This window comes from Xiphias gladius, chromosome 3 (assembly GCF_016859285.1).
Source record: "Xiphias gladius isolate SHS-SW01 ecotype Sanya breed wild chromosome 3, ASM1685928v1, whole genome shotgun sequence".
NCBI classification, from domain to species: domain Eukaryota; kingdom Metazoa; phylum Chordata; class Actinopteri; order Istiophoriformes; family Xiphiidae; genus Xiphias; species Xiphias gladius.
Window position 1 is genome coordinate 21713517 of NC_053402.1, and position 21387 is coordinate 21734903.

Below are 21387 nucleotides of genomic sequence, written 5' to 3' on the forward strand. Positions count from 1 at the left end.
GCTCGGTGATTGTTGAATAACTGACTGCATTTTCTCAGGGCTGACGTCACGCATTGTAAACTATACTACCTCATTGGAAGCTGGATCTTCCCTTGTGATGAAAGAGAGCATGGGAGGGATCTGCTGTGGATTTTCATCCAGTCATTGTTGGTCAACAGACCCGGTTTCTGTTTCATACACTGGTTATGATTCAAACTATCAGGTGCACTCCTCTCTGTTTTGAAAAAGTGAACCAGAGGGAATTGACACCCAAGGAACCAGAGAAAAGTTTTTTTAACTGCAGATACATGTGAAACACAGGGATTTGGTATCTTCCTCTTTTGTCATGATCCGTTTTGTTATCTCTAAATATAGTAACAGCAAACTGGTCCGGTCTTGCATCACTCAACTGCTGGGACGCTTTCAAAGTAATAAAAAGATGTTTTTCAAAACAAGACCATGGAGATTTCCCTTCAATGCAGTAGCCCAAACAAAACGACAAAAAAAAACAACCTACCAACCAAAACATACACATTTTTCGGCGTCTGACAAGATTATTTGCTAGACAACTTTACAACAGCAACTGATGACAGAAGAGAGTTCACTTTATTCAACCAGGGCATTTTGGTACACGATCTTTGTTAAGAGTCTGATCAAATTAAATGAAAGTGTTTCTCCGTCAAAACAGTCAAAAGCGCAGCGGAGACAACAAGACATTCAAGGGCTGCAGATGCTTTACTATGAAAAATGTGAACCTAAACTGGTCATTGCTTTTGCTCAGCTTGTGTAAAATAATGAAATGAGTGGTTAACCTTCTCAGGTTAACCACTCATTTCATTAGCCATTAGCCATTAGGCCCCACCACTGGATTCATCGCTGTAGACGCATGTTGTGTGGACAGGCGAGGTTCAACTCCGCAAGGGTACAGGCATATTTTAAACTGGAGCAAAGGTAGCAGAGAAGCTTTCCCTGCATATCACATCCCACTCTTTTGTCACATTCGGATTGGACAATAAAGCTTTAATTGTGTGTAATATAACAACTGCGTGATATGCAAAGGGTGCAGATGAGGTGCAGTAAGTTTACAATAAACAGTAATAAAAGAAAAATTTAAAAAAGTCTGCAGTCGGCGTGCAGTAGACCTGCTGGTGAAAGCTGTAAGAGCTGGTACACGGCCACAGTGTTAGTTGTGTGTAATGGTATTTATAGCGGCATGACTAAGGATGGCAATATCAGTCGGTGGGTTGGTTACTTTCATCCAGACTTAAATATCTCAAACGCTGCTGAATGGATTGTCATTAAATCTGACACATTTTTATGTACTTTTATTTGCGTGTCTTTTTATACAGACTTTTTCATATTGCCTTGTGTTTCTTTCACAACTGGTTTTAATGTTTTTTACGGCAGTTCGTATTGCTGCACCGATAAACTCGCCTTTCCTGATACACGCTCGCGGTCCCCTGAGGATGAACCCCGGTGACCTTGGTGATCCTCTCACTTCTCCTCTGGCGTCACCATGAATCCAAATGCCCGGACGACCTATCGACCTACCTTTATAAAGCCTTGAGGTCTCCCGCCCTCGCAGGCTTGACGTGAGGACGTTGACGGGACGTCACGGCGCGTACGACCGAGGTCCTCGACGCCTCAGCTCGAGCCCCCGAGTCCAGAGTGGTGGACGTTCGGCCTCAGCCTCGGGGAGCTTGGGTCCAGGCATCCACGGTGCCCAGAGTATGAGTTGTTACAACTTTTTGCGATCCCCTAAATTTCATATTGCGCCGCCATCGGCTCGACATTTCAATTCTTCGGACACTTTTGTTTATGACCACATAAATAGAAAATGAAGGAGATCCCCATCGGCCTCGGTTGTACATAATTAGCAATTGTTAGCACGCTAACAAACATGATACCTGCCTAGTTTATTTCTTTTTTTTTTTTAAACTTCTGTTTGAGTTTTTTTTTTAATCTTTGTGTTTTTATTTATTTAAATTTAATTTTACGTTTTCTGTTCTGTGACCCCATGTTTCTTCCTTTTATAGCGTTATCTTTATGGTCCATTTTATATTTTTATGCTTGTTATTTTTATATCTGTTTTTACTCGGCACCTGACTGGAGATACAACTGCAGTCTCGCCGTTAGAAACAATAATAAACCTGTGCTGAATCTTTGTAATATTCAAAAGTGGTTTGTAGTGGCGCTCTTTTTTTTTTTTTTTTTTACATTATAGGAAAATATCTCCCCGCCTCAAACTCTCGCTCCAACCAATGAGGAATCCCCAAACTGTGACGCGGAGATAAACACGGAAGCACCACAAAGAAAACACGACTCGTCGGCTGGGTGCCTCAAAACGTCTGTGCGGCCGAAATGAGCCTTGGTTAAGTAATATTCCAGTGGATTTCCACAAACCGCAGTGTCGTTCAGTTTGTTAGTTTGGCCACCACCCATCTAGCAGCCTAAATGGAGAACGATAGCGCTGTGGTTCTGGCCACAGAGAGATACGGCAGTGCAGGGTCCTGGAGGTATTTTGCAAAGGGTGAAGTGGTGGAGAGGAGGAGGGATTGCAGTGAAGGGGAATCAAGAGGAAACTCTGTTGTTGGAGTTTTTAAAGTATGGAGTTACTACGTTTTCCATGTAGCATCATTGGCTGTTCGTGCACTCTCATCAGCCTGACATTTTAACATTTAATTTCAGAGTGTGTTTCTGCCTCAAGGCTACCCAGAGAGCGTCAGCGACGACTACCTGCAGTACCAGTTTTGGGATACGGTGCAGGTAGAGTGGCGGAAAACCAAAGCCATGGAGATCATTGCCATCCCCATCAGACTGAAACTCGCCATTCACACGCTTCTCTCTCTCTCTCGCAGGCTTTCTGCAGCTCCCTGACAGGGACTCTGGCCACTCAGGCCTCTCTCAAAGGAGTCGGTGTTGGAAACCAAGAGGCGACAGTGGCTGCGGCCACAGTCACCTGGTTATTAAGAGGTGATCCTTTAAAAAAAAAAACACAATAAAATGACATTACTCAGTCAGTGCAACTTGTGAAATATTGTTTTCCCCCTGCAGATGGAACTGGCATGTTGGGAAGAATCCTCTTTGCCTGGCGGAAAGGGTTGGCTCACATTTGTGCCTTTTATTCAGTTCAATAAAACTTTAGGGAGCTTCTCATTTTTTTCTCTTTTATTCACGCTCCTATTTCACTCATGGAAATTCTTCCTTATGATCAATTTCTTTGTCTCTGCCACAGGAGTAAACTGGACTCCGAGGCCAAAAAATGGAGGTATGCACTATGTACAGGCACTACATTTTGAAGACTTGATGAGTCTAAACATTTAGTCCTTTTTTCAAAATGTCTTACCAGGCTTTTTGCCGATGTTCTCAACGACATCGCCATGTTCATGGAGATATTGGCTCCATACTTTCCTGCTTGCTTCACCTTGATTGCGTGTACTGCAGGGATATTCAAGGTAAGTGTAACTTTAAATAACTTAAGAAATACATAGTCAGTAAATATGTAAGTGAACCTTAGGTTTAGAGCTTTTTGTATGTGTATTTTAGTAGGTTAAAAATGACCCTCCATGCGCAACTCATGTCCTGTTTCCTTAAATCTGAATGGTCGGGAGTAACCATAATCAGAAAGCAGAAAAATTTTACTACTACTACTGTGTGTGTTTATTTTTCTGTCTTTTTTCTAATCAGTGTTTTTTGCTCATGAATAACTGGATAGTTTTACATGTTAAGTTCCCTAAAGAATTCCAATAAAACAGTCTGAGAAGGGAAAATCACTCTTCGGCTGAACAGGCCACCAGCCAGTGATGCAGTGATGCAGGCAACCTGCGACCTGTAGACATTGTAGTTTGCAAGACGAAAAGTTTGGAAACCACTGACCTGAACTTTGAGGCCTGATAAATGGACTTAATTAATTGGACATTTTGTATCACCTTCCTCAATTAATATTATCACTATTTTGAATCTGACACAAATCAGAGAATTGGGTGGCGATTCACAGGTGTGGAACCAGGCTACACATCCAGCTATGATATGAAATGGAGACGAGAAATCAGACTTTCTAAAGCATTTCTAAAGGTGGAATTAGACGATTATCAAAATTAAAATTGGCAAATTTTCTTTTGATTGAATAAACACTTCATCAATTTAGGATTAGGATTTAGGATTCCTGAACAATACAGTCAGCAGAATAAACACCGGCTGAACTTGGCACTGCTACGTGTGTTTGTCTTCTCCAGTCCATTGTTGGAGTGGCAGGCGGAGCGACCAGAGCTGCTCTGACTGTTCATCAGGCTCGCAGAGACAACATGGCGGACATCTCTGCCAAAGATGGCAGCCAGGTACTTTTTTGGATTTTTTTTCTTTTTTCTTTTTGGTAACCTTTGACTTTTGTCTGATTCTGTTTTTCATGCAGCAGTCCACAGTGAACAGTGATATCTTGTAAACAACATTCTGTACAGTTGTGGTACAGTTCAAAGACCCGTTCATGTTCATGTTCATTCTTCTCTGTTTATCATACCAGGAAAAAGTAGTAAAAGATAATATGATGGCAATTATGAGGGCAAATACCTTTTTATATATAGTATGGTGCTGTGTCATATTCCATTATACATAAAGAAGTACACTAGGCTTTTTTTCACAGCAGACATTTTGACATGTCATAGTAGAAAAAGCACAGACAGGTGTTATTAATAATATTGACGATGGCTCTGTTCTGTTTAAGTGTGACAGCGAGCCAGCACTCACAAAACCAGGACCCTGAAACCAAAGCATCCATTTAATTAATTTTCAGCTATGACATGTCTTAATGCTGTTAAAAAGGCCCGTGGTGACAGCTGTTTTAGAACTGCAGGTTTCTAAGTTTTAATTGATAATAACTCTTTAAAGAAATCCCCAAAGTCATCGAAACATGCCTTTTATTTTCCACAGGAGACTTTAGTGAATTTGGCTGGACTGCTGATCAGTTTGATACTCATTCCCCTCGTCACTAATAACCCAGTGTAAGTGGTGTTGTATCTGACATACTGTATATAAGTTATCAAAATAATCTTGCTCAGGGAGGCTGACTAAATCATGAACTGTCAACATTAACTGTCGAGACCTCACTCAGTATAGATTTATGTAACTCTGTGATTATCTACCATTCTGAAGGTGCAATACTAATACTGTATACTGTTGCACTTCAGCCTATAACAGCCTGTGTATGACATTTTTCACATTTCCCACAGAATCCACAGAATTTAATTCTGTGGATTCCGGTGGTCCATATACAGACGACCATTAACTTGAACTTGAAATCACAAAGAACTTACATTGTTTTATTATTTGAGGAGACTGTTGTGTCTTTAATGTCATGAAACTCCATTTTAATTCTCGCTGTCTCCCCTTCAGACTGACTCTCAGCCTCTTCTTCCTCTTCACTGTCCTCCACCTCTTTGCCAATTACAAGGCTGTGCGTTCGGTTGTCATGGAAACCTTCAATGAGGCACGGCTTTCAATTGTTTTGCAGCAATACCTGAAAGACAAACGGACCCTGAGTCCACTAGAGGCCAATCAGAGAGAGCCAGTTTTCTTGGGTAAAAGAAAAATCATAAATTTAATGAGTTTTCTTGGCTATTCCAGGTTTCCTAATGTAGTGGAATTGAGACACAGTTGTAATGTGATGATTCTGTGGACTGAAAATGAGGAAACCTTCTGTTTGTTTGTTTTTTTTGTCCAGAGTTTAAGAAAACCGTGCCAATCAAACTTGGAGTGAGGCTACAGGAAGTTGTGCAAAGGTAATTTAAACTACCATTTTTCCTTGTATGATGAAAAATTACACAAAATAAAAGTTGAATAGATGCATTTTTACATTTATTTTGTAGCCCAGAGGAATTTCAGTTGGCTTTGAAGGAAAACAACATGCCTTACCTCTTAGGTGTGAGAAACGGTATGTCAGCCTGAGAAGGCTTCTTTCTCCGCAGAATAACAGTTTGTTTAAGAGCCATATTAAATACGTTGAATGTTTTTGACTCAGCCGTTTTCCTCCCAGGGTGCATATGCGTTTGTTTGGGGCCAGAAGCATCAGTACATGATGAAATCAGAGCGATGTGCCAGGCTGTGTGGATCAGCAGCACGTTGAGCCCTCCAACTTCCACAGAGCCTCCTACTCAACAACAGCAAAGTGGGCCTTTACCTCCGTTCATTTACATTAATAGAGTTGCTTAACGCTTACACTCTTTTTAAATACTGCAAACTTGTATTCTTTTTTTTTTTCAAGGTAACTGGGAAATGGTGCATGAGAGCCACAAGCTGATGGACACAATTTTCAATCCATTTCTCAAAGGTGGGCCCACACAAAACGGTTTTAACCTATAGATAATCAGCCTTATCTTGTGTATTTTTTATCAATAGCATCATTGCTATTATAATTTCCAGGTGTGGAAGCTGCGGGATGGGACATAAAACGAACTCTGCTGGACTGGGATGAGTGGAGGGTCGAGTGGAAATCTAAAAGCAGCTGAGCTGTTTGGCATCTGCAGCTAATACTCATTGTTTATATCACATTGTTTAACATTTATTAAACAATGATATTTTTAAGAATCTCTTGTTTGTTTCATTCTTTGTTCAAATCTCAACAGGGACGATGCAAGTAGAGAAAAAAATATTTTTTACATGAATATTCTGATTTTGTTCTTGACAGCTAATTAAAAATACAAAACTGGAGAATCAGTGAGAAAATGTCATTATTTAAATTATTTCAATGACTTGTTTTTGCTGTTTACTGTGAAAAAAACAAAATAAAACAAATAAATGCGTGAGGACGGGGGCGGTATTGAACTTTCAAACCAATTAAAAAGCCACGAAGAAGAACCAAAAACGATATAAAGAAAAGGTTGCGTCAAGTTAGCAACATTCTGTAGGGTAATAGCGCAAAATCAGTAATTGGGTTTAGAGATTATAAACGATAATTTCTGTTGAATCTACTTTTAGGGTTTAATAATAAAATTAAAAAAATATGTCTATACTGCTGAATGCAATATAAGTATATAAGATTTCCACAGTCGTTAACGGAAACCTTTCACACATGTTTTGAGGCTATTATTTTGAAAATTCTAATCGGATGTATACATTGTATTATTGCTAACCTGACCGTACGTTCAAACAACTTAACAACAACATCAATTTGTTTGGTCGTAAATTGGCCAAAATTTTTTACAAAATGGGAAGGTATAAATGTGCCTACAACTGTGAAAGCACCAGCGATTCAGATGTGAAGTTTTTTAAGTAAGTACTCAATATGTTCTAATAACTTGTCACCCAAAACCAGGGAAGCTAGCTGGCTAGCAGATTTGTGAAGCAATTGTCAAGTTAGAAATAAGTATCAACATTATTTATTAGTATTTTTTCAGCTCGTCTCGGCGTTTTATGTAACAACCAATTTAAGAAGATACTGACAGACTTAAATAATTTATTTTCTCTGCATGTGCTGAGTTTACTTGTGTAGCCTGGGTGATGGAGGACAGACTGCAGGTAGCTGCTGGTACAATACTGTTGTTTTCATCAGACTTGGAGAAAGACTGCCAGGAAGGAAAAAAAACAAAACAGGAATGGTTCGATGGTCAGAATGATTGATCAGGGCAGTAAAAATATATAATACCCGCCCAGAGCAGAGAATAAATGTGTTTTGGCTGCCTGACATAAAGAAGATGAAATGGACTCAGATGCAAAGCATAACAAAGCACGTTCACTTTGCAAAATTGTTTTACAAGATGTTTTTTTGTTTTATTCCAGAGCGAGCAGCTCACTCAGATGATGGGGTAGTCCCGGTATACATAAGAGAATATCACACTGAAGTCCAAAAATCAATAATCTGGCAATTATCGCAGCCTTCTTTACTGGTAAACTGTGCTCTATGTACTGTTAAAATCAACTCTGCTATTTGTTTTACACCCAACACACCAGGCCACACTGTAGTGGGTGGTGTATATCAAATGTAAGATAACAACATTTTAGAAGTAGCCTTGAGTTATGATTTACCATGAAAGATTATTACTACTGAGAACAAATTGGCAACATTTTGTAATATCTAAATGGAGTTCAACATTGTATTTCCTCCACACATGAGGGAATGGCGCATATTAGGGTTAGGGCATGGGTTTGGTATTGTTTTAACAAGCTGTGTGTTACAACAGGTTTCCACTTTACAATCCCCGAAAACTCAAGAAATGGCTTGTCAACATGAAATGGAAGGACTGGACTCCATCCCGCTTCTCTGTGCTGTGCATCAATCATTTTGAGGAGCAATACATTGACAGAACAGGCAAATGTGTGAAACTCAGAGAAGATGCAGTTCCCACCAGATTTTCATCCCCTGATGACAAACAGAAAAGGAAGGTTTGTATTAAGTTACTCAGCGTCAGTTGACCATTTAAAAATACAAATCATCTGCTCCTTTGTGTTGGAAAGGTAATTTCAGAACAAGACTGCTCCCAGGTCAAATGTATTTGACAGTAGATTCCGAAGCTCTTTAATAGGCCAGTGGCTTCCTTAAAAATCCTCTTCATCTGTTTGTGATAATTCAATAAAATAAAGGTCTCATGCAAATATTTTCACTGTCTCCCTGATGTAGGCTTCCATTAAACCAAGAAATAAGAGATGCAAGGTGAGCGAAAACTACACTGACATTTAATTGATAAATTCTGTGATTCGGTAGTCATTTAATTCGTGGTTGTTTTCACAAGCATGTTGGTCCATTTTCCCTAAATTTGAAAAACATTGTTCTCTTAAATGGAGCTTACTTAAATTGGGTTTCAAAATCAATGTCAGCAACGCAAGGTTCTGTCTTTATTCAAGCTATTCTTCACTTCAGCACCATGGAGTCAGTATAACAGTTTATAAGCACAATTCATACAAGCTTCCTAACATTCAGTGTGCTGTTTCCTTCTGTTCTGGACTCAGCCACATGGTAAAGCCTCACAGATGAGTCCAGCTCAGTCTCCGACAGCCTCTCCCGCCACATCGAGGCGAAACTACCAGAACAGCCAGGCAGAAGAAGAGCCTGCAGGGTATGTAATTCTGAAACAGAGAAGCTTTGTACTGTCTTACCCCTCCACTGTTTTTTTTAATACTTGCTTACTCCACATAAGACAAAACAAAGTACAACAGATGGTTACTCAGTACACAAAGAACAACATCACATGTTTACATTTGGATAAAATCTCAGACCAGTAATAGACCATGAATTACAAGTTCCGCCTTCATGTCATCAATCATCACATCATGGATTTTTGTTGTCTCTGTTCAAATGAGCAAAAAGAAACATTCCGTGGTAACCTTGAAATGATTTAGTGGTTGTATATTTCTGATGCTGAGGCCGGTGAGACCCCGATGTTTGACCTGTATGATTATAAGAAATGATAATAAGATATCTGTAAAGTGTCCACTTCATGCTGAATATGTGGGAGTACGTGTGTTGCCAACTTCTGCGTTTGCGTTCAGGATTTTTGCAATACACGGAGATGTCATCATTTTGGTCATTCAGAGAAGTCAGCATCTACGTGTTTTTACTGATGACCCGTAATAAGCTTGTTGATTCCTCAGTAGAGAAGGACTCCAGCTGTCTCCTGCCGTACTTTGCCCGAGGCCTGCACTGTCTGGAGGCGCTTGGCCGTGACTCCTTTCTCAGAGATTTCCACGTGAACTCTGCTTCAGATATGCCGGATGCCTCTGTGGAAGTGCATGGCTTTATCTCATGCTGACCTCGGTTTTGACGCAGCTGATCCCATCTGAGGGCAAATGAGAGCCGAGAGTGAAAGTCTCCTGTAAAAGATAAAAAATGAAAGTGAAGGATGCCATAAAGTATTTTAAGTCAGTTAAGGCCAAGACAATATGTTATTTACAAGCTAAAAATTCAGTTCATAGGAGATTGCTGAGATTGTGGGAGCGTGACACTAATAGACTGTATAGTTGAGAAGTGGTGACTTCACTCTAACTCTGACAGAGCTGCAGTGATTTGTCAATTGAAAGACTATTTTAATAAACGATTAATAGTTGAAATCATTTTTTACACAGAAATGCCAAACATTTGATGGTTCCCGGTTGCTAAATATGAGAATCCTCTACTTTTCTTGGTTTCAAAACAAGTAAACTGGATATTTTTGGCTTTCAGACTATTGATGAGATGTGATGCCTTGTGCTCTAGAAAATTGTGATGTTTTATAGACCAAATGATTAATCGGTTAATCAAGAAAATCATGAACAGCTCAATCAGTAGTGAAAATCATTTTCCTGCAAATGCTCAAAAGCAAGGCTTGATTACCAACTGGGCAAAGCGAGCAATTGCCCCAGGGCCCCAGACCTCCAGCCCACAAATGTCCCGCATTCACTGTGTGTTAGTTGATGCAGTTTTAAGTTTTTTTTTGTTTGTTTTTTTTAAATCAGATTAATTAACATTTGAATTGTTTCCGCTTTAATATGTTGACCTTTTCTGTTTTCATGATCAGAGACAAAGACTCAAAAAAGTCTGACAAATGGAGGATTATAGTTGATGAAGGGCTGATGAAGATTGAGTCATTTCCGCACTTCTTCCATGGAGATTACTGCGTACCACAGGTTAGCGGCATGACTGTATATATTGCATCACATATCATACGTAGAGAATATTACATCAGTGTTAAAATAACACTGATCTCATTCATCTAAATGTGTATTTTTTCTAAATTATGGCAATCATGGTATGACTTTGGGCAAATCAAAGCACCTTTTGTTGTCAGATGTTTACATGTATTATTGCAGTTAATTATCAAATGCTGTAATATCGTATTCATATCAGCATTGTCCATTTGTCACCAACAGGATATTCAATGGGCTCCAGATGACAATTTCAGTGTAAGTAGTCGACGCGATTCTAAACGTTTAAATTACAACCTTTTAACTTTTATACTCTGACCTGTATATTGTGATGTATTTCAATCAAATGGTCTTCTGTAATTTTCACAGACAGAATGTAAAGATCCTGAAAACATGATAGAGGTAGGTCTATTGCCTATAGCTTACCTATATTAAATGCAAACACAAAAAACTTGGAATGTTGCCGGAAAAAATTGTATGGTGATATGATATAATGTTCTGATTGCAGGTGAAAGAGCCATGGCAGTGGCTTGGTCTGGATGTCAGAGGACCCCTGCCCCAAACATTGAATGGACACAAATACATTTTGACCGTGACAGATTACTACTCCAAGTGGGTGGAAGCTGTGCCGATGCAGTCGTGCCTACCTCCACACCTGGCAAAACACATCGTGGACATCATCGTCCACTTCGGATTCCCGCTCAGAATCCTCTCCAGACTGCCTCATGACATAGTCCACAAAGTGAGTGTATGACTGACTGAACCGCTCGTATTGTTACGGAGAACTTAGATTGTGCCTCACGTCAGCCAAAGTCTGTTGTTCAAGGTGACTGAACCCGAATTTAATCACTTTAGTACTGTATTGTCAATTCACAGTATTTTTGACCCTCACAAGACCAACTCTGCAGTCATACGATTGGCTCAAGTCGTCCGATGACATAAAGGCTCACAAGTTGTAAGCATGGGAATCTTTCCCATCTCTACCACCTACCACATATGATGTGAACACAGCATAAGACTCATGAGATTTGTTGTTGCTGAATGCGGACAAAATCCTTTTTCATTTTATCTTGGTTAAAATAAATATACAGATTTTACTCTCAGGTGTGACAGCAGACACCCTTTTGCTGAGAATATTGTCTGAAAACTCCAGGGATACTGTAGGTGTCAGCTTTTAGAAAGACCGAAGAAAGAAACCCTCTGAGAAAACCAGCAGAGTTACAGGAGAGGTGGTGAGACTTCAATGAAGTATTGTTATAATATTGTGTCCTCATCGGCCAGTGTCTCACATAGATGTGCTGTGTGAATGTATCTCCATGCTAGATCAACAGAGAACTAAAAGATCAGCTGAAGGTCACCATCGCTCTCGTCGTCTATCATCAGCAGACCGGCACTGCAGATTTGATCACACAGCAGCAGATTGACAGGTGTGTATTCACAGCACACAGCAAAACTGAGTACATCCCTCTGCAATATCAGTAAAATGTCAAATGATTTCAAGCTGCATACAACCTCAGTGCAACAAAAAGCGATTACACCTGCCAGTTGCAATTAAGACTAATTGCATGAGCAGGGCCATAAAATAACCTGTGAACACCAAAGCTTTCTCAGTCTTGCCCTGGGTTGTGTCTAATGCAACATGTCTCCACGTGGTAAGGAACTGCCTGAACAAGTAAGAAACCAGATTGTGAGGCTTCGTAAAGATGGCAGAAGGTACAAGAGCATCAGTAGGCTCCTGAACATAAGCCGAGGTCCACCAGTGGCCTGTCCTGAAAAAACGAGGCCCCGCACATTTCGCTCTTTACAAAACTTTGCATTGAAAAGCAGACGGATAAGGGCTTTTGGACTTGGTGGTTCAGTGACCGATCACACAGTGTGAAGGACATTACATGAAGTCAACCTCTACAGACGGCGTCTGAGCAGAAAACCACTGCTCACAAGATGCCACAAAACTGTGAGATGAAACTGCCAAAGAACATGAAAAGAGGCCTGATGAATGTTGGCAGCACATTATTTGGTCAGATTAAACCAAAATAAATGTATTTGGATCAGATGGAGTCCAGCATTTATGGTGTGGACCTGGCCTAGTTTTTAAAGAAGAAAGAAGTGAAAACTATGACCTGTATGTCTCCTGACTTGAACCCAGTAGAACACCACTGAAGCATTTTAAAGCGGAAGATGGAGCAACAAAACCCCTCCAACAAAGAGCAGCTGAAAAGAATCATCCGTGAAGAATGGAAGAACATCTCTCCACAGATTTGTGTTAGACTGGTATCATCCAGGCCCTGGACGATCGAATCTGTCGTCAATAATAAAGGCAGACATACAAAATATTACAAAAATGAAAGAATGGAATCTCACTAATGAAGGGTGTACTGACTTTTGTCATAGTCGGTTCTTAAATATGGACCTTTTCGTTATAGTTTAATTAGTCATAAAACATTTTTTTTTCAAATGAATTGGTGATACTGACCAGGAGTGTACTCAGTTTTGTTGTATACTTTATAGTGCTTCTTGAATGTCATGACAAGTTCAGTATTTATTGCTATTAACATTTTGCAGACTATTTTACTGTCTCATTAAACTGTAATAAAATGTGTGCTTTGGGATGATTGGCAATCTCTGTCCCACACCTGCAGTCTTGTTTGATCTGGTGTTTTTCAAATTGAGCCCTATGTGTCACATTAACAGGACTGTTACTGGAGACAAAATATAATTTGTAATCTCGATTTTTATGACCCAAAAAGTGTATTACTTTAGCTACAGCAGCCTGGAAATCGTATCATATAAAACTAATTTAGCAGGAAAAGACAGACTTGAGCTGTATCACAATTACAAATGTCAAAAACCCAGACAATATTTATTCTCGCATTACTAAATCAGTATTGCACTGATGCATCTCCCAGCTCCAAACTGACGAAATGTTGGTCTGTGAGCCACAGAAATATGAAAAATACAGTAAACCAAGAAACTGGCCCAGAGATGCAGGGTACATCATTGTTCTTCTGTGAAGTGTATTCTACTGGTTTTAAATTGCTACATGCTTTTAAGGAAAACTCCTGCAACCGGATGATCTCTCATCATGCCTTATGTGAATGCTGTAACTTTTTTGAATTGCTGCTTCCCAACAGGATGGTAAGTGATCTAATAGAAGAGCACGCAGCTGACTGGGATGTCTACCTGCCTGCCAAGGTCTTCAGTCTGTGTTTCAAAGAGCATTCAAAGACCAAGGAGAGGCCTTTTTCAGTGCTCTGCTGCAGAGGACTGGAGCCTGTCCAATCCCCTAGAGGACTGAATGTAAGTCTAGGTTTTGAATATTTTGAGTTTTGATGACACTTTGTCTCTATAGAAACTGTAAAATGACTCCAGTGTTCTCACCTCTCTGTTCCACAGTATGCTTATTCCAAGATCCGAGAGAGTGCTTTCGTGGTTAGATAGATGTTCCAGGTTTATTGGGTAAGTGAATATATTTCAAGGTTTTGTGTGCAAGTACATACCTTACTCTAATATAATAACTCTACATTTTTCTGTGGTCGTAGAATTTGTGGAATATCTTGGCATTTTTAGAGGTGTTTTCAGAAAAGAGAAAGTCAGTGAATTTGAGAACAATCTCAGAGAAGTTTGAGAATATCAGGAAATTTTACAAACCGGCCATGTCACAGTAATGTACAAGTTGTCTCACTCAGTATTATTATTTTGCAGTTCAATGAAAGTGGAAACCAAAGCGGGCTCGATTTTTATCAGCTAACAGGGAGGAAGAATATTTTCCGGCCGTGGAAGTCGAGGATTGTCGTGCAAAAATGCTTATTGTGCTTTACTTCATGGCCATAACATGGGAACATGGGAACCCTGGTAGTTTGATCAGGATGAGGACTTTGCTGACTGTACAGATATTGGAGATGAAACTGCAACATGTCTGTAGCACCTTCTACAGGACTTATTGAAATTCTCAGCCTATTAAGTCCAAAAAATGTTTTGGCTTTGACTTTTTTTTTTTTTTTTTGGTCCATCGACTCAGTAGAAGGTCATTTTCAGTTCAGTTTTGTATCATATTTTTGGATGTAAAATTGTATATCAGTTGTTGATATTGTTGTTGCTTTTGTCTATAAAATGTAAAACATGTCAATAAACTTGCTTTCGAAAGTCATGAAAATTGAGAGAAAAATATTCCTGTGTAATCAATGTGCATTCAACATGTTGAATGTGTTTTGTGTTTTGTCCGCAGCACATATTGTCAGCAACATGACTTGTTTTGAGTGCAAACTACTACAGTAATGTGGCATCTTTCCTCCAAAAGTGTCAGATGCACTCTTTAAATGGACGACTATAATAAATTCTAAACATAATGTCATTTTTTCCAACAATAATTATTTAAAATTGTGTGACTATAGTGTATGAATGTTTACCTTGTTCAGTTTCACATCTTTGTAGCCGCTGCTGAACAGCCAACCAAACCACAATATCGTAAGCGTCATGAGAGAAGGACAAAATGTGATCCCAGGCAACTTGTGACACCTCGCCTGATCTGTAGGTGTCTCTCAGCTGCTGCGGGTTCAGCTGTCCCACTCTCTGCCTGACAGCAGCTGACAGGCAGCGAGGAGGAAATGAAGTCCTCTCACACAAAAGACCCAGCTGGTGAAAAGACACACAACTGTTTGCTTCTCCAGGGAGGGGGGCCATGATGAGGTTTATAAAGATGAATCTCTCAGATGAACTGTGCTGCTGCTGAATCAAAATGGAGGCATGAAGCTCCATGAGAAACCTTAATAAATTGACAAATACATTCTTTGTTGAATTGTGCAGGTTATTTTGAATGTTGGAACAAGAACACATCATTGTAATTTGAGCAAGTTTAACTGGATGGACCTAACTAAAAATACAGAGGAAGATTTTTATACACATCTTTTTTATCTTTAAAACCATGCTTACTGAAATACTCTCATCTTTCTAACAGCCATCAGAACAGATCATCTAGATTAATAAGCCATGTCCCAAGAGTTTTTTTGCTAAAACTACATTTTCTTACAATAAAACATTGGAGCATCACATTCAGAGCTTCGTGAGGAATGTAATTGTTTTAAATAGTTCAAGTTGTATCTCTCAGGGCCGGTTTTCTTGTCTTATATGTCATCGTTGTAAATGTTCTTGTCTGACCCTTATTTCACGTTGCCATGTTGGCCAGGTCTCTCTTGCAAAAGAAATAATGTATCTCAAGACACTTTGTGTTTAAAGAAGGGTTGAATAGATAAATAAATATAAGTGTATATTGTGCTGTAAGTTATTATAGTGAGTAGTGAGTATCATAATTCAGAGGGTGTGCTTTCAACCACAGGCATTTTTTAAAAGTAGTTTTAGTTAAAAAAAAAAAAAAAGTACTGAAAACACATCAACGTTCTTGGTTTTTTTCTATAATTTTTCTCCATAGCAGAAAAAAATTCTCAATTTACAACATGGATTTAAAAAACAAACAAAGAAAAACCCCATCACAGTATGTTATTGACTACAGACAGTACCTTAACGTTACAGTTCCATTGAGTGGCTGAATGAAGCCCAGCACTGCCCCCTGATGGCTGATCGTGGAGCCGCAGCTGTCTCTGTCTGACGCCGCTGTGATCTCACTGCTGTCGCTGTGCAGTGGAGGCGTTTTTTTTTTTTTCTGTGTGCAGCCAACCGCAAGAAATGGTGAGTGAGGATAACAGATAACACCTCATAATTTAACGGTCTGTTGACTTGCCAAACCCTAATTTTTAGTAGTCATTTTATCCTTCTCTGGGCGTTGAAAGGTGCGCTGTCAATAGCTGAATAATGCTTGTCACAAAAAGTGACCATCCAAAAGCTGATGCCTTTGTTTAGCTAACCCTTGCTAACGTGGGTTAGCTTCACTTCGTTGATTAACGTCAACATACCAGCTCAGCTGGACATGGCATTACAGTGCTCGAGTCGATAGCAAGGTTAGCGGAGATGGGTCCAGATAAAAGGGCATTTTTTTTGGACAAGTGACAACCTCATCCAACAAACTTTGGTGTTTAACAAATGGCTGGCTAACCGTGAGGAAGCTAACTAGCTAAAGTTGTCATTAGCTGCTGTAGCTCGGCTAACGTTATCATCTGTGAAACAACTTGGGCTTCAAAGCTTGGGTAGTGTGAACAGTTAAAGTCAGCGATTTTTACGCTTAACTGGTGTTAAGTACTTGGTAGCTTGAGGGGCCCAGAGTTTCCATGTCCCACTCATTGAGGAAGATACTGTAGGTTACAGTTGGCTAACGGCTGTCTTTGGCTAATTGCCACAGCTAAGCTATCTCGCCATGACGCTAGCTACTAGCTGCTGCACCGTGGGTCTTTAAACGCCAAGGTGTCGAGATTGGTGTAACGTTAAGGAGGCACGCTGCGATGTTCATCAACCAACTCACTAAACTGCTGTCAGTGCCGGCTTCACTACTACCGCTGCCACACACCTTGTATAACCTGGCTAGTACAGGCAGTTCACGAACACACAGTTATCTACGATCTGATTTGCTTTAACTTTTGCCAGTAGTAGTTAGTAATTACATTTGAAACTTAACTGCATCGATAAATTGTCCTTGTACCGTAAGAGTTTGAGTTGACTGTAACATTAGTCATATTTTTGGTCCGCATTATCTTGAGATATTCCCACTGCACTCAACAAATTTATTAGGAATTTTGTGTTAGGGGGTTGATTGGGAATCCCCTTACGTTTGGCGACTCAGTGGTAATTGTACTGAGCCACTTATTTTGATCAAAACCCACACACAGTAAGTTACACACAGTAATTTGCACACTACCCTCATGCTTTTGCTTCAATTGATCAGTATTTACAAATGATAAACTTCTATCTGGTGATGGCAGAGGTTGTTGGTTTTTACCATAGAGATATTTTTCTTTACACTACATTGAGCTTTATTTATTAGAAGGGCATATGAATTTGAAATAGACAATGGGAGGTCATCCTAGCAGCAGCACATCTTGTTTGTTTTTCTAGCTTTGGAAGAATCTGTTTAAACTGCCCTGACATTAATGAGTTGTTTCAGGGTGAAATGTGCCTCCACAAGTTTACAGCATCATGTTAGACACAGTAGCATTTACAAGGTCAACATTGAAGTTTTTCTGATGTGAATATTCTTTGTTATAATCAGTGTCTCATTTCCACTCTTTCCTCTGTCACTTGATCTCACTTCAGGATGTGTTTCTAATGATTCGACGTCACAAGACGACCATCTTCACAGATGCCAAAGAGTCTACCACGGTCTATGAACTGAAGCGCATTGTGGAAGGCATTTTAAAGAGGCCGCCCGAAGATCAGAGGCTTTATAAGGTGCAATAAATTACCTGAAAACTCTTTCAGTGCGAAATTACCTCTGATTGCAGGGTTGTTTCAGCCAATAAATGATCTGCAAACACTGAAAGCAAAACACGATGCACATTATCAATTATTTATAAATTACCAAGACACTTTAAGAGACAAACTTTGATCAATCAGTCATATAAAACTGACCTTTAGTGACTTGTTCCTCAAAACTGCACTGTTCCATTGTGTGGTGTATGATTAGTGAAATTACCATTTACTGGACCATATATATATAGCAAACAGCTTCTTGGTTTGTTGTTGCTGTTGTTCACACCCAACTGTTGGCGTAACGTGCATATAAGTTTAGAACAATATTAGAATTCACATTATTGCTTAAAGTGCTGTGTGATTGATGAGAGTGTAGGGGCTCCTAAAATTAGCTATACAATTCAGAGCTGTAATGATTAGTTGATTGATTATTTAGTATTTAAGTTAATTGTGTCAGTTTTTTTTTTCAAGCTAAAATACCAAATATTCCCTGGTTTTGGCTTTTTAAATGTGAGAATTGTCTGCTTTTCTTTGTCTTATATGAGATTAAATTGAATATTTTTAGCTTTTGGAGTGTTGGTCAGACAAAACAAACTAATTAAAGATCTCTTTTATCATTTTATAACATTTTATAGACTAAGCAATAATACCATTTATGAATTAGTTATCTGTTTAATACCTCTGGTTGTATTAGACCTTTTGTGTGCAATTTTACAAATCAGTGAGCAGGACTATCGTATGGTAACATTGGATTTTGATATGATTTTTTTTCATTACTGTGATGCAGTATGTTGATTTGTAAGGTTCACTAGATTGATTACAAGACAAACACACATTCCTGGCTCATTATTTTATGCATAACAAGTTTCTCAACTGATTTTCCAGAAATTTTATAAATGATATAATATATATTTTGATGTTGCAATTTAAAATTACATATACTATAATTACATATACTGTGATGGAGGACTTCATCCATCACTGGCAGAGTGTTAAAAAGCTAAATGCGCCACTTTAACCGCTTTTCACCTGAATCCTTTAACAGTTACAGGCTTCTTTAGCTTAAAACTTAACTGACACTGAATACAATTTTAAACTTTCTGGCTTAGAGAAACACTTACACAGTAGTCTTCTAAGGAGATTGCATCATGTGTAATCGATGAATCCTCGCCCATTTCACCTTGCCCAAAAACTTACTGCATTGGTAACTTGGTGTGCACTGTGTACCATGAAACATAAAAATGTAGTGAATGAACAGCTGGCTCTACACTACTTTGTTCATTTTCTTCACCAGGATGACGTGCTGCTTAACGACGGTCAAACTCTTGGCAATTGTGGCTTCACAAATCAAACGGCCCGACCTCAGGCCCCAGCCACGGTGGGATTAGCTTTCCGTCTGGGTGGTAAGTAGTTCATTTGATCATGCCCTGCATTTCAGTTAGTGTTGTAGTCATCGCACCAGTCATTCACTTTTTATTTTATGCAACGGTTTGTTCCACACTCTAGGAGCTCTAATTTTCAGCTTTGATTTGATTTACTTTCTACCTCGTGTCTCTTCTCTCTCTCTTCACTGTTGTCACTTCCTCGCTCTGTCGTTCTCCCAGATGATTCATTTGAGCAGCTGAGGGTCGAGCCCTTCTCCACTCCCCCTGAGCTCCCTGACGTCATGAAGCCCCAGGACTCGGGCAGCACAGCCAACGAGCAGGCTGTACAGTGAGGGAGGGGGCGGCGAAAGGAGAGGGATGCACAGGGGGGTCTGAGGGAGGACGCACGGGGGGAGGGAGGGGCTGAATTTTGGGAAGTGATGCCTCAGCGGATGAGTTTTACCTTACCTACCTTCAGATGGGTATAAACAATTACAAACATGGATTCCCCTTGTTGTAAATGTGAGGGCGGGTGCTTCAAAGTGGTTCATTGTCCTGAAATCGGAGAAAGCATGCTAAATTGTTACTTTCACACAAGACCCTTCAGAGATACCTGACGGACTTGTCATGACACTGTCAGTCATCCATGGGATTGGTAAAGGCTGAACATAAAGAATTGTACCTCGTATTTAATGAAATCTAGTCTTTATTTGGGGTAAGGCTAATGCTGCCTTACTTTTGTTTTTTATTTTGCTGGCTTAAACGTGGGAGTTGGTAAGGTGTGACATTTTTAGGCTTTTATGTTTGTGTGTTTCCTTATTAAACTATTACTAGGATTTAACATGTTTTTGGTCTTTGGCCTGGATATGTGTTGCGACAATAGCTAGGAGTTTGTGAATTTATAAGTTACTATCTGTATTTCAAGAACTCTTGAACAGTACGAATCTGAAATAAAATTGATTCACTCGTTGGCAGAAGATCTGGCATTAAGGTGAAGATTTCTTGGTACTTTACCTATCAGTAGTTGTAGTTCTCAAACTGTAGCTGCTCACAGGAGTTACTGAGACTGAAAGCACTCAGTTGTGGGTATCTACAAAACATGTACTGCTGGCATGGGCCTGGTGTTGCAAATGAAATGAGCGACAGACATAGCAGTAAAAATAGTTAATATTAATTAATTTATATTACTAATAGAGGTGGGAACCAACCAACTTTCCTCTCCAATGTTTGATTGGAGCCTATAAAATCCTGGAGATGTTGGTGAGGACTTGTTGACTTTAATCATTGGGCCTAATTGTTTATAGTAAACATAAACAATCTTAAGTTAAACAGAAGGTTGTTGTATTATGAGTTATGGAACTGTGTCTGTGACCCTCGAATTATCACCAGAATCACTGCCCATTTAGTTTTAGTTCATGCTGCAACTTGTGTTGTGTTATACACCATTAATACCTTAATACACATTTTTTCTTAAAACTAAAGAAGTAATAGAAATGAACTCTTCTGCACAAAATGTCAAATTAAAGTGTATAAAAATGGGTCTTAAGATCTAGAAAGCTACAATTAAAAACAAAAGTCCTCCATTAGTTACCGCAGGAAAGGATATTCTGACTTGGGGGTGTTGAATGAAATAGCAAAACAAAAAGCATTTGCAAATTGAGGCTGTTAAACAGTGGGACATGATTAAAGTTGCACTTGTAACTGATTTAACATTAAAAACAACTGTTTTTCACCCTTTGAGCACTGTGGTGTTTTTTTTTATGATTGTGTGGTTAATGGTAAACATTGGTACAGTATTGTATCATTTTGTGTACACTGATTTATTTGAAATTATATTTTTTAAACCAGCAAATGTTAAATATTCTGTATATAGTGTCCTATAGTGCTGAATTAAATTTACAACAATATAAAATAAAAAGTAAATTTCGAAGGCTGAAACCAGATGTTTGGCATTTCTGCTTGGTAAATACCTAATTTTCTGTCGGTCAACTAATTCATTAATCAATGAAATGTTGCATTAAGTAAAAAATGGCTGCTCAACAATCTAAGTCAAATTATTGTTTGACAATACGAAACAGCGAAA

General features: G+C 39.2%; 3 protein-coding genes and 1 long non-coding RNA gene across 10 annotated transcripts; 3 read left to right on the forward strand and 1 right to left on the reverse strand.

Moving 5' to 3' along the window:
• The first annotated feature begins 2244 nt into the window (after positions 1-2244).
• On the forward strand, positions 2245-6555 carry rusf1 (RUS family member 1). Its single transcript, XM_040156062.1, has 14 exons — positions 2245-2583; positions 2668-2745; positions 2838-2952; positions 3034-3079; positions 3215-3247; positions 3329-3434; positions 4215-4316; positions 4906-4976; positions 5368-5552; positions 5696-5753; positions 5841-5905; positions 6008-6139; positions 6236-6301; positions 6394-6555. The coding sequence occupies exons 1-14, from the start codon at positions 2434-2436 to the stop codon at positions 6477-6479; spliced, it is 1293 nt and encodes a 430-aa protein (XP_040011996.1). The 5' UTR covers positions 2245-2433; the 3' UTR covers positions 6480-6555.
• Positions 6556-6855: 300 nt separating this feature from the next.
• Positions 6856-15107, forward strand: zgc:153292 (uncharacterized protein LOC100003014 homolog). 3 transcript variants are annotated; one of them, XM_040122838.1, is made up of 12 exons: positions 6856-7242; positions 8151-8352; positions 8588-8620; positions 8917-9023; positions 10461-10569; positions 10813-10845; positions 10957-10989; positions 11096-11329; positions 11911-12014; positions 13719-13884; positions 13981-14043; positions 15003-15107. In XM_040122838.1, exons 1-11 carry the CDS (start codon positions 7178-7180, stop codon positions 14023-14025), a joined length of 1131 nt encoding a protein of 376 aa, XP_039978772.1. In that variant the 5' UTR covers positions 6856-7177; the 3' UTR covers positions 14026-14043; positions 15003-15107. The 3 variants fall into 3 exon arrangements, with proteins under 3 accessions (XP_039978772.1, XP_039978773.1, XP_039978771.1); XM_040122839.1 differs by having other exon boundaries at positions 15019-15097; XM_040122837.1 differs by lacking the exon at positions 15003-15107 and adding an exon at positions 14290-14584 and having other exon boundaries at positions 6857-7242.
• Positions 8960-16187, reverse strand: LOC120787184. Its single transcript, XR_005706876.1, has 3 exons — positions 16101-16187; positions 14994-15312; positions 8960-9777 (listed from the first exon to the last, which is right to left on the reverse strand). It is a non-coding gene; the product is annotated as an uncharacterized LOC120787184 (long non-coding RNA).
• On the forward strand, positions 16137-20142 carry elob (elongin B). 5 transcript variants are annotated; one of them, XM_040122846.1, is made up of 4 exons: positions 16137-16269; positions 17785-17919; positions 19235-19343; positions 19545-20142. In XM_040122846.1, the coding sequence occupies exons 1-4, from the start codon at positions 16267-16269 to the stop codon at positions 19655-19657; spliced, it is 360 nt and encodes a 119-aa protein (XP_039978780.1). In that variant the 5' UTR covers positions 16137-16266; the 3' UTR covers positions 19658-20142. The 5 variants fall into 5 exon arrangements, with proteins under 5 accessions (XP_039978780.1, XP_039978796.1, XP_039978789.1 ...); XM_040122862.1 differs by having other exon boundaries at positions 16257-16307; XM_040122855.1 differs by lacking the exon at positions 16137-16269 and adding an exon at positions 16278-16370.
• Positions 20143-21387: the final 1245 nt, after the last annotated feature.

Bases quoted from the DNA above. Each gene is read 5' to 3' on its own strand.
- elob (XM_040122846.1), top strand. The intron at 17,920-19,234 runs GTGCAATAAATT...TTTCTTCACCAG, and splicing joins AAGATCAGAGGCTTTATAAG to GATGACGTGCTGCTTAACGA. The intron at 19,344-19,544 runs GTAAGTAGTTCA...TCGTTCTCCCAG, and splicing joins ATTAGCTTTCCGTCTGGGTG to ATGATTCATTTGAGCAGCTG.
- rusf1 (XM_040156062.1), top strand. From the start codon at position 2,434: ATGGAGAACGATAGCGCTGTGGTTCTGGCCACAGAGAGATACGGCAGT. The intron at 5,553-5,695 runs GTAAAAGAAAAA...TTTTTTGTCCAG, and splicing joins GAGAGAGCCAGTTTTCTTGG to AGTTTAAGAAAACCGTGCCA. The intron at 6,302-6,393 runs GTGGGCCCACAC...TATAATTTCCAG, and splicing joins TTTCAATCCATTTCTCAAAG to GTGTGGAAGCTGCGGGATGG.
- zgc:153292 (XM_040122838.1), top strand. From the start codon at position 7,178: ATGGGAAGGTATAAATGTGCCTACAACTGTGAAAGCACCAGCGATTCA. The intron at 8,621-8,916 runs GTGAGCGAAAAC...TTCTGGACTCAG, and splicing joins CAAGAAATAAGAGATGCAAG to CCACATGGTAAAGCCTCACA. The intron at 13,885-13,980 runs GTAAGTCTAGGT...TCTGTTCCACAG, and splicing joins AATCCCCTAGAGGACTGAAT to TATGCTTATTCCAAGATCCG.